General features: G+C 40.2%; 1 protein-coding gene across 3 annotated transcripts in view; it reads left to right on the top strand.

Moving 5' to 3' along the window:
• Window positions 1–15419, top strand: part of GRIN2A (glutamate ionotropic receptor NMDA type subunit 2A) — a 1558104-nt gene that overhangs the window by 1047513 nt on the left and 495172 nt on the right. For all 3 annotated transcript variants that reach the window (XM_085628306.1, XM_085628307.1, XM_085628308.1), the window contains one exon: window positions 2532–2737. In XM_085628306.1, coding sequence (XP_085484432.1) covers window positions 2532–2737 — 206 coding nt within the window. The remainder of the gene's footprint in view (window positions 1–2531; window positions 2738–15419) is intronic.

Raw genomic sequence — 15419 nt, forward strand, 5'->3', positions numbered from 1 at the left:
CTAAGTGTAAGTGACAGCATTCCATCCTTTCACAGGGAGCACACCAACACAAAGTAGTTCCCATAAGTTACAGGGTCTACTGTGGCAATGTGCACGTTTTAAAATGAAAAACATATTTCAGCTTTTAGGCTTTTTTTTTTAGATTCATGATGGCTTGGTTGCGTCCGCAATAATAAAGTTTTGCTAAAACATGATAAAAAAAATAAGCAAGAATTGACAAAGCCAAACGGCTTGTGGCCAATACCACACCTACTGGCTTTACCAATGTTTGTTTACACTATTTATAGTTACTTCGTAAAGTTCTTTAGATTAACATCAAATAAAATCACGTTGAATATTATGCCCGGTTTGGAGGCCAAGGCCCAGATTCTCAAAGAATCACGGAGCACAGTGCAGCAGCCACAAATGCTGCGCTGCGCTGCGTTGGGTGACGGGGAAAGAGCAGGAGAGTGCCATATTTACAGAGCTATTGTACTCTCCTCCCCTCTCCCTAGTGCTGGCGCTGATTTCAGCTGCTGTGTGCCAGGCTCACACCATAGTGCCATACATGCTGCTAGAGTGCGTCCCTGAGTCTACCATACATTTTGTATAGGAAGGGTAACCTTCCTGTACAAAAACAAAATACTGTGGCCAAAAAATACTGTGGCCAGACAAGCTTAACCCCTTCGCTGCGGCTCGAATTCAGCCGCGGCGCTGGAGGGGGTGAGGGCGAGCTGTGCTCATGACGGCGTGGTTCCGTCACGACTCCGCCCACTCAGTATTTCGCCCGCACAGGCGGGGAATTAGTGCCGCGTGGGCGGAGCGGCCGCAGTATGACGGAACCACGCCGTCATGAGCACACGCCGCCCATGGCTCATGACGGCGTGGTTCCGTCATGCGCGTGGAAGGGGTTAAAACCTTTTCTTTACATTGTATGTGTGTTGCAGAGTGCAGCACGCATGCTGAAAAGAAAGGAGAGATAAAACATTTCTCCTCTTAATGGCTCCTTTTCAGCGGCGTTCATTTTTGGCGCAAAACCCTGTCTACTAATAATAGTCCATAGGGTTCAGCATCGAAAATCATGGGTTGTTGCATAGGAGCGCCCATGTAAGACCCGGGTAAAGCCCCCTTGATGCAAAGTAACGCAAAGCAGCATTTTGCGCTGCTTTGCGTTACTTTTCCATTCAAACCAATGCAAATACCAATTTGCGTGGGTTTTATAATCGCCAAACATGTTTTACATCGGTTTAGCGTTAAACAATTTACGCTAACCCGACGCTAAACCTTTGTTTATCTGGGCCCTAGTTTTGAACCTTTTGCCCAGTACAGGAGTAAACATCTAAAGGTGTGTCTAGTTCTAGATGCCTGTTCTTGAGTTTAAAGCACATGGAGTTTACCTTTTCAGGTCAAAACAGAATATAGCATTAATGACAGAGGTTAATTTAGCTGCATCTTGGCCAATGTTACTAGGCCATAAAACATTAGAAATCCCATTTGCATGATATATGTTCGGGAAGGGTAATTCAGATGGTTGTTTCGTTTATACATGAATTGTGCAAGATATTGTGCCTCCCAACACACTATTTAAAAATCTGTTTTCTTATGCCTGGCATTAAATTATGCTGAGAAATTTTTCTGTTTGGACACAATGTTTCAGGGAGGTGCCATTTCTCATGAAGTACGACTTCAGTGTTCATCTGCTTTGATGATCTGATTTTATTTGTCCCTTTTAAAGCGAACAGTTACCCGGAAATCTTTCAATTACCAGACACATTTTTCCAATCCATAATAAACGTAATTGATTCTGCATAGGAATACATTTCTGAGATAGATCTTAAAATTGGTTTATTTTATGTGTAACTGATTGCCAGCAAGCAAATGTATTTTTTATAAAATTGCCGGAAAATGCACTGTTTATTCAAATTTTTTCCTAAAGTGTATTGGAGGATGTTCACTTATGCACCCCTCTTGAGAAGGTCAAGTGCCTAACTCCGCTTGCCAAATAGGAGCATTATGGGAAGGAGGCTGTGTATGGTTTCCAATACAGACTCCGAACGGAAGCATCTTTATTTTAGTGAATATTTAACATTAAAAGGGAAAATATGACATAGAGAATTTTCCTAAGGGTAACATCTATTTGTGCTTCAATCAAGGGAGAAACCTCTCCAGAAATTGCTGTAATAAGATTTTGTTATCTTATATTTTCAATTGTTCATTTGAAAAGTATTTTCATAGCTGCGCTTAACTGTGGATAGGTTTTCTACATCTGTGACGGTGTTATATGTTACCTGTTAGTCAGTCAATGCTAGTAGAGGTTAATAGTCTGTTGCTGGGGTCATATACAGGCGATTGACTGTTAACGGTTGCAAATAATATAAAAAAAAGTATTTAAGAAGGGGTGCAAAAAGCTATCGTCGACAAAGCCTCCCTTTAGTACGGTCAACTCTCCTCCCATAAATTGTATGTATCCGAACCAATGAGAATGTCTATACCTTGAAATATTGAAATCATATACATTAAGCCTAGTTCACCAGTGTGTCTTTATCTTACAGGTTGGAAAGTGGGAGAACAAAAGCCTGAATATGAGGTACCCCGTATGGCCAAGGTTTAGTTCTTTTGCGGACACGGACCCTGATTACAACCACTTGAGCATTGTCACCTTGGAAGAAAATCCTTTTGTGATTGTTGAAAATGTGGACTATTTGACAGGAACATGTGTGAGAAACACGGTCCCATGTCGGAAGCATATCAAAGTCAAGTAAGTAGTCCTCCATTTTGATCCATAGAAATGTGGATGTTCCAACTGATTAGTATCAACTTAAAAAAATTCTATAGGGCATGTAACTCCAAAAATGGTAACCTAGGTCTACAAAAATGTATTATTTGTGAAGAATTAGCTAACTGCCTCAGACAGAACTACGGGGCATATCAGCAAGGGCCGGCGATAATTATCGCTCAGAGCGCTTAGCGCGAGGATAATTATCGCCGGCTAACGCTGAATTTGATCGCTGAGATAGCGTGCTGTCAGCATCGCTTATCTCAAAAGCGATAAAATTCCAGGCGCAAGCTGCCAAATGTGCGATTATCGCTGGTAATCCAGCAATAATCGCACAGCGTTTGACGTTAGCTTGCTGATAGGTCAGGGCAGACTCAGCCATGATATCCACCTTCCATTGGATATCATGGATAAGTCAAACTAAAAGCAGGCGTAAGGAAAGTAGCGATAACCGCGGTTAGCGCTACTTTTTTTATCGCTGTGCTTGTTAGCGTGCCCATTGATAATTGGAGAAATGTCAGTTAGCGACATTTCTCCAGTTATTTTGGGAAGGAACGCCCACTTTGCATCTCATTAGAGATGCAAAGCTGGGCGTTGTTGTAACGGGCGCTAAGTCAGCAAAACACGTGATAGCGTGTCTTTGCTTATAAGGCGATTAAATTATCGCCGCTTTTCACCCGAAAACGGACGCAAAAGCGGCGATAATTTCATAGCGCTGCCTTGATGATATGCCCCTACATTTTCTGGTGTAAGTGCACCTAAATCCCTCTTCTAACTAACTCATAAGTCTTTAACGCTGGAGCCATGTTTAGGGGATATTACTTTTACCCTCACTTTTCAAAGATTGACATATTTGACATAGAGACAGACGAAAGACCACCCATTTTCTAGCATCCATGCCAGCCATTTTATCTACTTGTAACCTTGTAGCAACCTGTTATATTTGCGTCTGAGGTACAACCATCTCTTAGCATTTGGTTCCAATTTTGCAACAACTTCAGCAAAACGGAAACACATTGAAGCACACAAAAAAGCTGCTGAGAACCAAACCAAGGCAAGTGTATTCAACATTTAGTTAAACCAACAAGGGAAGACACCCTCTCTTCAGAGGTCAACTGATATTGGCTGTCTGTCTTTCTCTGCTACTGATCTGCTAAGACGCACCTTTTCCAAAGGTGTCAATGCTTGTGTCATATAGAAAATGCAAGAAAAGTTCACTGATGCTTTGAGAAGAAAAATACTGTCACGCTTATTTCATAATATCCCCATTTCCCATATTATTCTCTTCCAAAGAAGGGGAGTATGTTTGGAGGGCAGGGATTAAGTGAAGTTATCAACCTATGCTGGGGCAGGTGGCAATATCGGCGATTAGAGCACTGTTACTTAAGTAATAGTGGAGTACTGCCAGTGTTACAGTGAGATTAAAGGTGGTTCTTTCACTGTCAGCAAGATGGTATGGAGTGTCTCCTTCCCAAAGAAAGATATGTCCTCTTAACACAGTAGTGACCACAATTTGGTCATCACACGTTGACTGTCATATAATACTCAACTAATGCCACTCATGTATATTGTTGTGAAGGCAAACATCAAACTAGTTATTAAATTACTCCACCTTCCCCAGATGAAAAGTAGGATAGTTAATTTTACTGGGACTTATTGCAATAGGTTACACTTCTCACATGTGGACATTTTTAACACAGACTATTTAGCAACGATTTCTGAATATGGTAGCTGAATACTTCTGGTTCTCTAGTAGTTCACCTGTGGTATTTATGGTTCTCAGCAGGCAGGGCCTGGCATGTGCAAAATCACAGAGGAACAGAATTTCTGCTCTTTCATCCCAATGCTGTGGAGAGGGAATACATATATCCTCACACTACAAGACACCGATTTGCTTACACTTTGTATCAGGCTTGCATCACAAACCAAGTGCAAAATGTTGTGTTAGGATTTACTTTCCAAAGCAAATCCTGATTTGTGTTGTAAAGTTGTCTAAAGTAGCGCAAAGTAATGATCTGTACTACTTCGGCTCAAGGGGGCATTACATGAATGGTACAAAGGTATTCCCATGCAACAACCCATCGGTGTTGATGCAAATCCCTATCTACTAACATTTGTATGCAGGGATTTCCACCAAAAATGTATGCCTCTTTGAGGCAGGCACGAGGGTGGAGGAAGTTGTAAAACTTCCCACATATTTTCTACTTTCCGTGTGAACTGCACTGTACAGCACACACACAAAATGGGAAAAGGGTTAAAGCATTGTTTTTGTACTGGAAGGGTGCCTATTATGATAGAAGACTGCCAGGACAACTCTTGATGTGATTAGCATCTTTATTAAGTTACAGATAAACAGAGACCCCATCCACAGTCCTAACAGAGACCCCATCCACAGATGGCATCAGCGTAAATCTCCTTTTCACACTACCTCCCCAACTAGAATCTTCAACACTACATTCCAGTTATGATGCACTGGTTACAAGGCTGCACAGCAAGAACTATTTTTACAGATCCTCACGTGCTGAAGGTTCAGTAATCTAAAGTATCATAGTGTCCTTCGTAACCTTGGAGATTAATGTGACGATGAATGTCAAAGCTGAAAAATGATAAGTACTGCTAGTGTTTGTGGCCAGTATCTATTAACTTATTCTTAACTGTAGTTTAAAAAAAAAAATATATATATATATATATATAATTGATTGCCGTGTTTTTTATACAGTTGACAATGGCATATAGTAAAAAAAACTAATTTGAAGTGAAATAAATCCCTAGAAATTCTTTTCCAGATTATTCATCTATTAAGGATTTGTGGCAGACTGTTTGTATCAGTGTGTCTACAGATACTTTTATGATATCAATTGCAATGAAAAACAATGTAAAAAAGAAGATTGATGAGGATAATATATATTTAGGATTTCGGGTGCCAGGTAGTCAGAGATGACAATTTATCACAATTCGTCCTTGTGGCATGACAGTCTCCAATATACTTTCAAGGTTAAACCAGCCTTTAGAGGATACCATGTTGATGCAATCCATCCTATTTAAACCATCCTGACAAGCTACCAAAATGTAGTATACATTTTTGCAGATTACTGCATTCATTATATACTAATAAACACACGAGAACAGAAATCAATGTATTTAGAACCATGTCCTTAATAACAAATCAAATTAAAGTATTTGTCATTACCACTCGTGAGATAATATCCTTCAATCTGCCAGCTGGCTGCTTCTCGATCTAAATATAGTCTTATTCACAAAGGTATTTGCTCATCTATCTTGAATTTTGGTGCATTCATTTCATCATTTATCTGTATACATAAATGATTGTTATTCATGGAAAGTGAATTTGTATTCTGCAATGAATATCTGAAATATAAAATTACACCAACACAATCTAAAATGACTTGTGCTAATATCTATTTAAATGGGCAGGTTGTAGATGTTGTAATGCGCAATTCCTGCTGTTGGACTTGGCCCTTTCTGCAGAGCCATCCTTATACTCTTTGCCTTCATCCTCCTCTTTTCTGAAACTGTTTTGTTGGCTTTTATGACTCTGCACACTTTACCATTGATAACCAGTGCTAAAGTGCTTGTGCTCTCTCCCTTAAACATGGTGAAATTGGCTTATACCCAATTTGCACATTTAATTTATTTGTTAAGTCCCTAGTAAAGTGGTACTACATGTGCCCAGGGCCTGTAAATGTAATGCTACTACTGGGCATGCAGCACTTATTGTGTCATCCACTTAAGTAGCCCTTTGAACAGGAATGAGGTCTGCCATTGCAGTGTGAGCAAACAGTTGAAAATGCCATTTCAACATAGCAAAATAAACCTTTTGCCAGGTCTAAACTTTCCTTTTAATACATATTAGTCACCCCAAGAGTAGGCCCTAAACAGCCCATAGGGCAGGGTGCAGTGTATTTAAAAACGTGGACATTTAACTTTTGCCTGTCCTCGTAGTGAAAAACTCTTACAGTTGTTTTTTCACTACTACAAGACTTGCCTCTCCATAGGATAACATTGGGTTAACTTATTACATTTAATAAGTGATAGATTTCAATCGGGAGCAGGTTGAACTGTTCAGTTTGGTGTATAAAGAATTGTAATTTAAAGCTCCCTTTAATTTAGTGTCAGATTCAGAAAATGCCACTTTTAGAAAGTAAAAAATGCTTTGTGCCAAGCTACTAGAAGGTTGAGCTCAGGTTAAATTGGGGTCTGCATGTGTGTTGACCTGACAGGAATTGTGGTTGCTGTTGAATAGGGGTTCAACCCCCCTCAACCACAACCCAAATTCCCACACCTGCCTAAATGAGTTTCTCAATTGAGAAAAATAAATTTCCTGAGGGGAAAATGCACCATGTGTATAATTTACTCGCTTTTAATAATGGGGTTCCTGGTTGGCCGATGTATGTACCCCGGCCAGGCAGGAACTACCACTCTAGTCAGGGTAAGCTAGAAACACAATAAGATATCCTGTGCTCATCCTCTGGTAGCTTGGCACAGAGCAGTAGGCCTATCTACAAAGGCAATGTCTAAAGTATTTGGCAACATACACACACGCAGTAACACAATGAATACACCACCAAATGACTCCACACAATAGAAAACATATAGATGATAATTTTAGTAGAACCCGAGTTATGAATTTTCAAATATAAACCAAAAACAGTGAGTGCTTTGAAGTCAATAGCACTAAAAGGTTACTTTAGGTCACCCTAGACCATGGTAAATCCAAATTTCAGGCCAACAGCACTGCAAGCCAGGGTAGGGCTCACAGAAAGCTGAGTCCAGCAGCACTAATGGCATTGTAGGAAGTCTTTTGTGCCCCAGAGACTTCATAAACCAGGTGGCAAGCCAGCAAGCCCTTGCAGATCAATTTAAGGGAAGGCAGAGTCCAGCTCGCCTTCCAGCAGAGTCAGGGAGCAGCAGGCAGCACAGCAACAAGCAGAAAGCAGTACCTACAGAAAAGCAGTCCAGTTGAGTCCTTTAATCAGCACAGCAGTCCCTCTGGCAGCGGTTCAGTTCAAGATCCATAAGTGTCTGATTTTAGGGGGTAAGAGACCCAGTATTTATTCCAAAAGTGCCTTTGATGTAGGGGGTGACTTCAAAATAACTCTCAGAAGTGCACAAGGATCCCTTTAAGCCTAATCCTCTCTGTTAGACTAACCCTGGGGGTAAATCGTAGCTTTGTTTGAGGACGTAAGTGTGAGCCACCATTCCTTATCCTGCCCAGGAACACCCATCAGAATGCAGATGAATGCAGATGGGTGCTTAGAATGCAGACGAGCCACACCTTCCTGTGTTTGTGGCTGTCTAGAGGAAATGCACAAAGTGCAGCTGTCACCCAACCCTGATGTGTACTGGAGACAGGCTGTCATGAACAAAGAGCAGTAAGTACAGAGAAATGTCCACACTCTAAAAGTGCCATTTCTAAAACAGTAATGTTTAACCCAACTTCAACAGTAAGGATGATTTATTATTACCATTACAAACATACCAAACATTTAAAAAGCTACTCCTCTCTGACCAGGAATTACACCTTAAGATATATTAGGGAATTCTCAATGCTGGCCTATGAGACCTCACAATAGTGAAAAATAAAATAGATTGTTTGTTACTACCAGGACATTCAAAACATAAAGGTACATGTCCTACCTTTTGCTTACATAGCATCCTGCCCTTATGGTTGCTTAGGGGTGGATTATGAGTAATAAAAGGGGAATTTAAGACTTGTCAAGCAGTTTTAATGCCAAGTCGAACTGGCAGTAAACTGCACACACAGACAATGCAGTGGCAGACCTGATTTGGGTTTGAAAGGCTACTTGTGTGGGTGGCACAATGAGTGCTGCTGGCCTAGCTATAGCATTTGAAGTACATGCCCTGGGTACATGGTATACCACTTTACAAGGGACTTACCAGTACAACAAATATGCCAATCAGGTATACACCTGTGTCATTTTTAGGGGAGAAGCACATGCACTTTAACACTGGTTAGCAGTGGTAAAGTGTTCAGCATCATACGGCCAACAAAAATATTCAGCAAAAAGGAGAGGCAAAAAACAAAAAGTTGGGTGGAAGACCACCCTAAGGATGACAGGTCTAATACGTGTGCATAATTGTAAACCCATTATATTTTGATATGTGTAAATACTCATGCAGGTGAGTACTACTGGAAAGGTGAAACTGTCACAGCTTCATGGAAGTACTCCTAGAACCTTTGGAGACTGTGGAAACATTGAAAAAGTTACTGTAGGGCTACGTTTAATCAAAAGTGCACTTCTGACTTTATTTATATGGACATAAACATTTAGGAGACGTATGCCAACTATTAATCAAACAAGGTTTAGAATCACGCACCTCAATGACATATATTATTAAATGCTTCCTTTTCCACTGTTTGAAACCCTTCCTAGACAGTAAGTTATTATTTAAAATGGCTGGGAGTACTCCCAACAACTAATGAATCTTCTAAAAAAATGTTAGATAAGAACTAAAAATTGTCAAAAAAGCGAAACATGTTTCAATTTGTACTTTACTTACTAAATATGAGCCATGAGCCCCATATGTATGAATGACAGAATGCAGAAATGTGCAGTTTATGGACAAGTGCTATGGAGAATTAACGTAGTAAATACATGTAACTGACAGAAAACTTTGCCCTGTAAAACTTGTGCTGTGAAGCTGACACTACTCATATGCTAAACGTGTTTAACCATGAAATTTTCTATTAGTGGGTAAATGTATTAGTTGCAATGCTATATGCGAATTGTATTGCTGAAAGTGACACATTCTTATGTTAGCTAAAGTAGTAGGCCAAAATGTAAGTCACTGAAAACTCTCACTTTAGAATTAATATTTACATTTCATGTGCACTGCAGAATCTGTTCTCATGTTTGCATTGCATGTAGAGAAGCATTCTTTCGGAAAAGTAATGTCTTTGTTTTAGTAGCTAGGCAAGGAGAGAAGAAGTTACAATTACATGGGTTAGAGGTGATAAAGACAGAGATGGCTTCACTCAGTAGAAAGCATGAGAGCCAAGGACAAATTGTTGCGAACAACACAGTGGAAAAGTACATTCAGAACTGTACGCAGAGTAGATGGCGTAATGCGAGGTGCATTATCGGAATGCTACTTGTGGATAACTGATTGTTGGAACTAGGGAAAGTGGCCCACTTCTTACTTGCCTTTGGAGAAAGAGCATTTCAGAACAAGCTCTTTATTTGCAATAGTGGCTTTATGCTACTTGACCGACTGATGGTGAAGCGACTTCTTAGGAAGACTCCACGCATTGACAACTTTTTTCCTTGCCATTGAAAATACTTATGTAGGGATGCCACCTTAGAGCTAGAGTAGTGTTTGATTAATGCTTTTTACTAGTCAACCCTCAATTTAGGGCAATTTGGATTCATGCTTCTTGATTCTCTGTATCCTACTTCTTGAATTAATAGTTTTGTTCATGGTTCACTGCTTACATTGGATGCATAGATTTGGCTTCATACTAATTCCTTTGTACTTCTATACCCTTGGTATGAGGTGTCTTTCTGTCCGGTTATTTTTGGCTTCATAATAAATTAACTAACCATATTTAGTTGTTCGTGGATTATTAAGCGGTAAGAAAAATTGTTGACTAATTGATTGTGTATTAACATGTTTTCTCCCCTTGAAACTTTCGTCCTGCAAAAAGAACCATCGGTTTGTGTCTCTTTCACCTAGAACTAATGGGTCAGGCCCATTCAAGTGGATATGTGTTTGGTTTCCTTCACAGATTCTGCAGTCCATTAAATACACAAAACATTGAGATAAAAGCTCAACATTGTTAACCTTTTCTGTCCCAATCTATTCTCGAAATTCCTTGGTTTAATATTTGTGTTAAAAACGAATTGTCCTTTTATGCACACACTAGTGCCCCCAGTGGTGGGCCAAGATACAGGGAGAGAGAGAGAGAGAGAGAGAGAGAGAGAGAGAGAGATGACTGAGGTAATGAAAGAAATAATGTTAAACTACCAGTGTAATATCTAGGATTGAGTACTTGATCATCCCATCATCAAGGTGCTTCTGTCTGGCCAGTTCAGAAAGGTCCAAGGATAGGCCACACACCCATAACTCCCTGAAAACTCTAGCTGAATACTTTATAAGCACTGCAGATCTTTAAAATGACTCAGCATTTATGTTTTCCAGAAAGTCCGTTGACACTTCTTGAGTCCAACTTACCCCCGGTAGTAATTTTTTTTGTATTTATCAGGGTGATTTATGTATCACATTTTTAATGCTTATTATTGTGTAATGTAGTGTCCACGTTCTCAAAAAAGAAAGTTTCTTTTGATAAGTACATTTTAATATGGATGCCTACACCCAATTAACCATAAGAAAAATGAGTGTGTATCGCAACTAAGAATAATGACGCTCTATCAAATAACTTCACTGTTAGTTCTACATTTTGCAAAGTAAGCACACACATCAAATGTTTAGCTAAAAGAATATTAAATTAATAAATAAAGGAGCATACTTTGATAATTCTACATCACAAATCATTAATATAACATCAGTTATTTACTTCTTTGGAGCACAGAAATGACATGGACGGTCATTTTCCAGGGTGTAAATGCTGCTCGCGTCTCTTTTCCCCACATTGCATCATTTTCAATAAAACACACATAAAGCAACCATTTAAATTAAACCTTATCTAATAAATTATTTGATAGTTTAAGAATAATTAGAAATAAATTGGGAAATCTTTTTTATATAGATTCTCAATCAAGCTAAGCGAAGCAGGTGAATGTTCATCTCACATGAAGGCCCAGGTCATCCAGAATGAGGAAAATCAGCAGTATTGTTTAATTTTATGAAAGAAAAGTGAATTGTGTGATATACATTCTTGCTATGAGCCAAACAGCAATAATTCCCTGTGTATTCTTTACCACCATGTAATTTAAACACAAATACCGCACTTCGAGCCTCATACTAAAAGCCACGGTATCCCGCCCAGTAACTCCACTTGTGGAGTTACTAATACCAGGCATTATTTAAGGAGGCATTTTTAAATATGCAATAATTTTACTAAAGCTCTTAAAAAACTCTCAGTAAATTTTAAAATATGTTTTACATATCCACTCACAGAATTTGGCTTTTCTCACTTTCCTAGGGTCCTGCCTAATAGTCCCTGTTCCGCCGTGGCTGGTGCCGTTTGAGCGGAGGGACATTGTACATGTGAAAGGAGGTTGAGCACTGTCAGACTCTCAGGCTGGGAGGTTAGCGCTCAGGCAGCAACCCTCCTACTCACTTCCATCAGGCCCTGCCTATTTAGGGCAGGAAAGTGTGCGGACCCTCAGCAGATGTGTGCAGCGGAGTGCCGACGGTGCACCAAAGGCTATTCCGTCTGCGCCTGTCTGCGGACTGCCTCCAGCCACCAGGACCCCTGCACGTTTTACCCCCAACAGTGACCGGGTAACTAAAGACCAACACTTATACAATGGTATCACACAGCTACTCAACTAGGAAACTTTAGCTCCAAATTGTAAACTTCCATTTAATTGCAGCCAATGTAAGTTTTTCCTTCCCCAAAGGCCATCAGTAACCAGTAAGGGAACAGAAGAGAGAGTTACTGGGGCTGTATTTTAATGAACAATCCATCCCTAAACATGCTCTAGAGGTATGGAGTCTGTTAGATGCCGAAAAAACCTGACATCTGTTTTATAACAGACACTTGGCTCCAAACCATAGGCATGGCAACCACCTTTCCCCTGCACCATAAACTAATCAGTTTAGATAGAGATAAGAAAAGAGGAGGCGGTCTCACAATAGTCTATGGAAATAGACTAAAGACCAGTACAGTGGAATCATTCACTTCTGACTGGATTGAATTATGCATTTTTAGAATATAATACTTAACAAGGGATCCTGGGGAGGTGCTCTTGTTTATAGACCCTCAGGGCCTTAGACTAACTTCAGTAATAGTCTGATGGAACTCATTGTCCCACTTATTTTGACCACAGATAATTTACTACTCACAGGAGATTTCAACTTTCATGCAGAACTTTCTTTAGACGTGGATACCAATCAATTAATCCTAAACCTCAATACCTTAGAGCTTGTTTAGAAGATGAGTGGACCCAAACACACTGCAGGGCACACTCTAGATCTTTTGATCACAAATGAAGCTAATGCTAGGTTGAACCCTCCCATCCCTCTGATCTGGTCAGACTACAGTCTACTAAAGTTCCACCTACAAGTAGCAACACCCCATGAAGGCAGGATACCAGGTCAGAAACCGATCAGGTCCTGGAGAAAAATAAACCAAGCTTCTTTCTCCATACATTTCCGTCCACCCACACTATCAGACCAAAAGAACATAGACTTAGCACTGGATGTCATTGAGAAATCAATCATACATTTCCTAGACAAAATTGCACCAGTCTCAAAAGTCAGCAGCAAAGTCAATTATAAAGTCAAAACCTCACCTTGGTTTACCGACTCTCAGAAAATAGCAGGAAAGCGGAACACTAATGCACTAATGGAGAGCAACAAAAACTATGGAGGACAGACAAGCCTATAAATTAACTCACAGGCAATATTTAAATAAAATCAAAGAAGAGAGGAAAAATCATATTATTAATAGAATCGAAAAGGCAGGAAACTCTCACAAGGAGCTAAACAGAATCCTAAAAGAATTCACAACCCCTTATCCTGTCAGACCATCATTCCCGCTTCACAAGACATGGTAGATAAACTGTCCATCTTTTTCTAGGAAAAAATTGCTAAAATTGATAACACCGTTCCCAAAAGTAGGAAAGAAGGAGTAAACATCGCAGACGACAAAATGGAAATTACTCGCACAGCACAGCTAGATGAGTTTACTGCACTAACCCAGGAGGAGGTTAGAACTGCACTAAAAAGGACCAAATCAGGTTCACCAGAAGACCTAGATTCATCCCACATTCTGTAAATTCTATCCCTTGTCCTACTCATTAGCCTTACAGAACTTTTGAACATGTCTTTAAATATGGAGACTGCCCCAACAAAATGGAAATCAGCAAGGGTTAAACCAATCCTCAAAAAGGCAACAGCAGATCCAAACGAGTTAGGTAATGTTTGGCCAATCTCCCTGCTTCCATACTTTGGGAAGGTAATGGAATCATTGGTCAACAAACACTTAACAACTTACAACATATTTAGAAAGCTGTCAACTGTTTGACCCTTCTCAGTCAGGTTTTCGGGCAGGACATAGCACTGAAACAACTCTTGTAAAGGTAGTAGATGACATACAACTTTCTCTAGATGATGGACAGGCATCAATGCTGGTCCTATTAGATTTATCTGCTGCTTTCCACACCATCTCTCACGCAATCCTACCACAGAGGTTAGAGGAGATATGAGTCGGAGGGAAAGCTCTCAATTGGCTGAGGAACTACTTGAAGGGATGGACAATCTCTGTACAACTAGAATCTCATGTATCTTGCTGCTTAATTGTTGACAAAGGAGTCCCCCAGGGATCTGCACTCAGTCCTATGCTATTTAACATTTACATCACACCGCTGGCAAGGATAATCAGATCATACGGGTTCGACATAATCTAGTACACAGATGATACCCAGTTGGTAATAACCTTGGCATCCGATCCAGCTGACACCAAAATTAGATTAAAAAACTGCATGATTCATATAACCAACTGGATGCAGATAATTGCCTTCAACTTAATGCAAGCAGGACCGAGGTTATTATTTGGAAAAGCAAAGGAATTCTGGTCTGATGACTGGTGGCTGACTAGTCTTGGCCCTTCCCCAAAAACAACAGCACAGAATCTAGTTGTAATAATCGATAAGTCTGTGAAGGACCAGGTAAACCATATTTTGGGTACCTGCTATGGCATCATGTGAACTCCACGAAAAATCTTTCAATGGATTCCATTGGAACCCAGGAAATCCTTGGTTGAGGGGTTGATAATCAGTCACCTAGACTATGGCTAGTGTCCATAAATGAGGAACCATATACTAGGCTTCAGGTTGCAAAACCCCGCAGCAAGACTGGTACTACACCTCCCACCTCGATCCCCATCCACCCCATCCTAAAATCCCCACACTGGTTACCAATAAGGACATGAACACATTTCAAGCTTATTTGTCTTACACACAAAACTCTGCATGGAAACGGGCCACAGTACTTATTGAGAAAACGTAATTGGTATGGCCAATGAAAAATCTCAGGTCCTGAGGAAAACATATATTGATCCTCTTTAGGGCCCGAACAGTTAAAAATGGTGGCAGATCGTTTTCCTACTTAGCCCCTCAATTGTGGAACTAGCTCCCAACCCACCTCCAAGCCATCACGGACCACAGCCTATTACAAAACAGCTTAAAACCTGGATGTTCCAAGTACCTCTAACTCCGTGGTCAATATCCTCTAACACTTTCGCAACAGCGCCATGAGATCCTAAAAGGGTGATATGTCTGCCCTAAATAAAAAACAATAATAATAAAATACTGATGTTGGAGCCTGGGTCCATTCGGACATTCATCTCCAAATGGGCGATCTTTCTAGCAGCATGAGCAGTAAAGGGAGAAAACTATCACTTGTTAACATCTCATTGCAGTGCAACCAATGTGGGCACACAAGAACCCACTCATCAACGTCGTATGAGTTTAGTAGAATTTAATTATATGTAGAC

This window comes from Triturus cristatus, chromosome 10 (assembly GCF_964204655.1).
Source record: "Triturus cristatus chromosome 10, aTriCri1.1, whole genome shotgun sequence".
Lineage (NCBI taxonomy): Eukaryota > Metazoa > Chordata > Amphibia > Caudata > Salamandridae > Triturus > Triturus cristatus.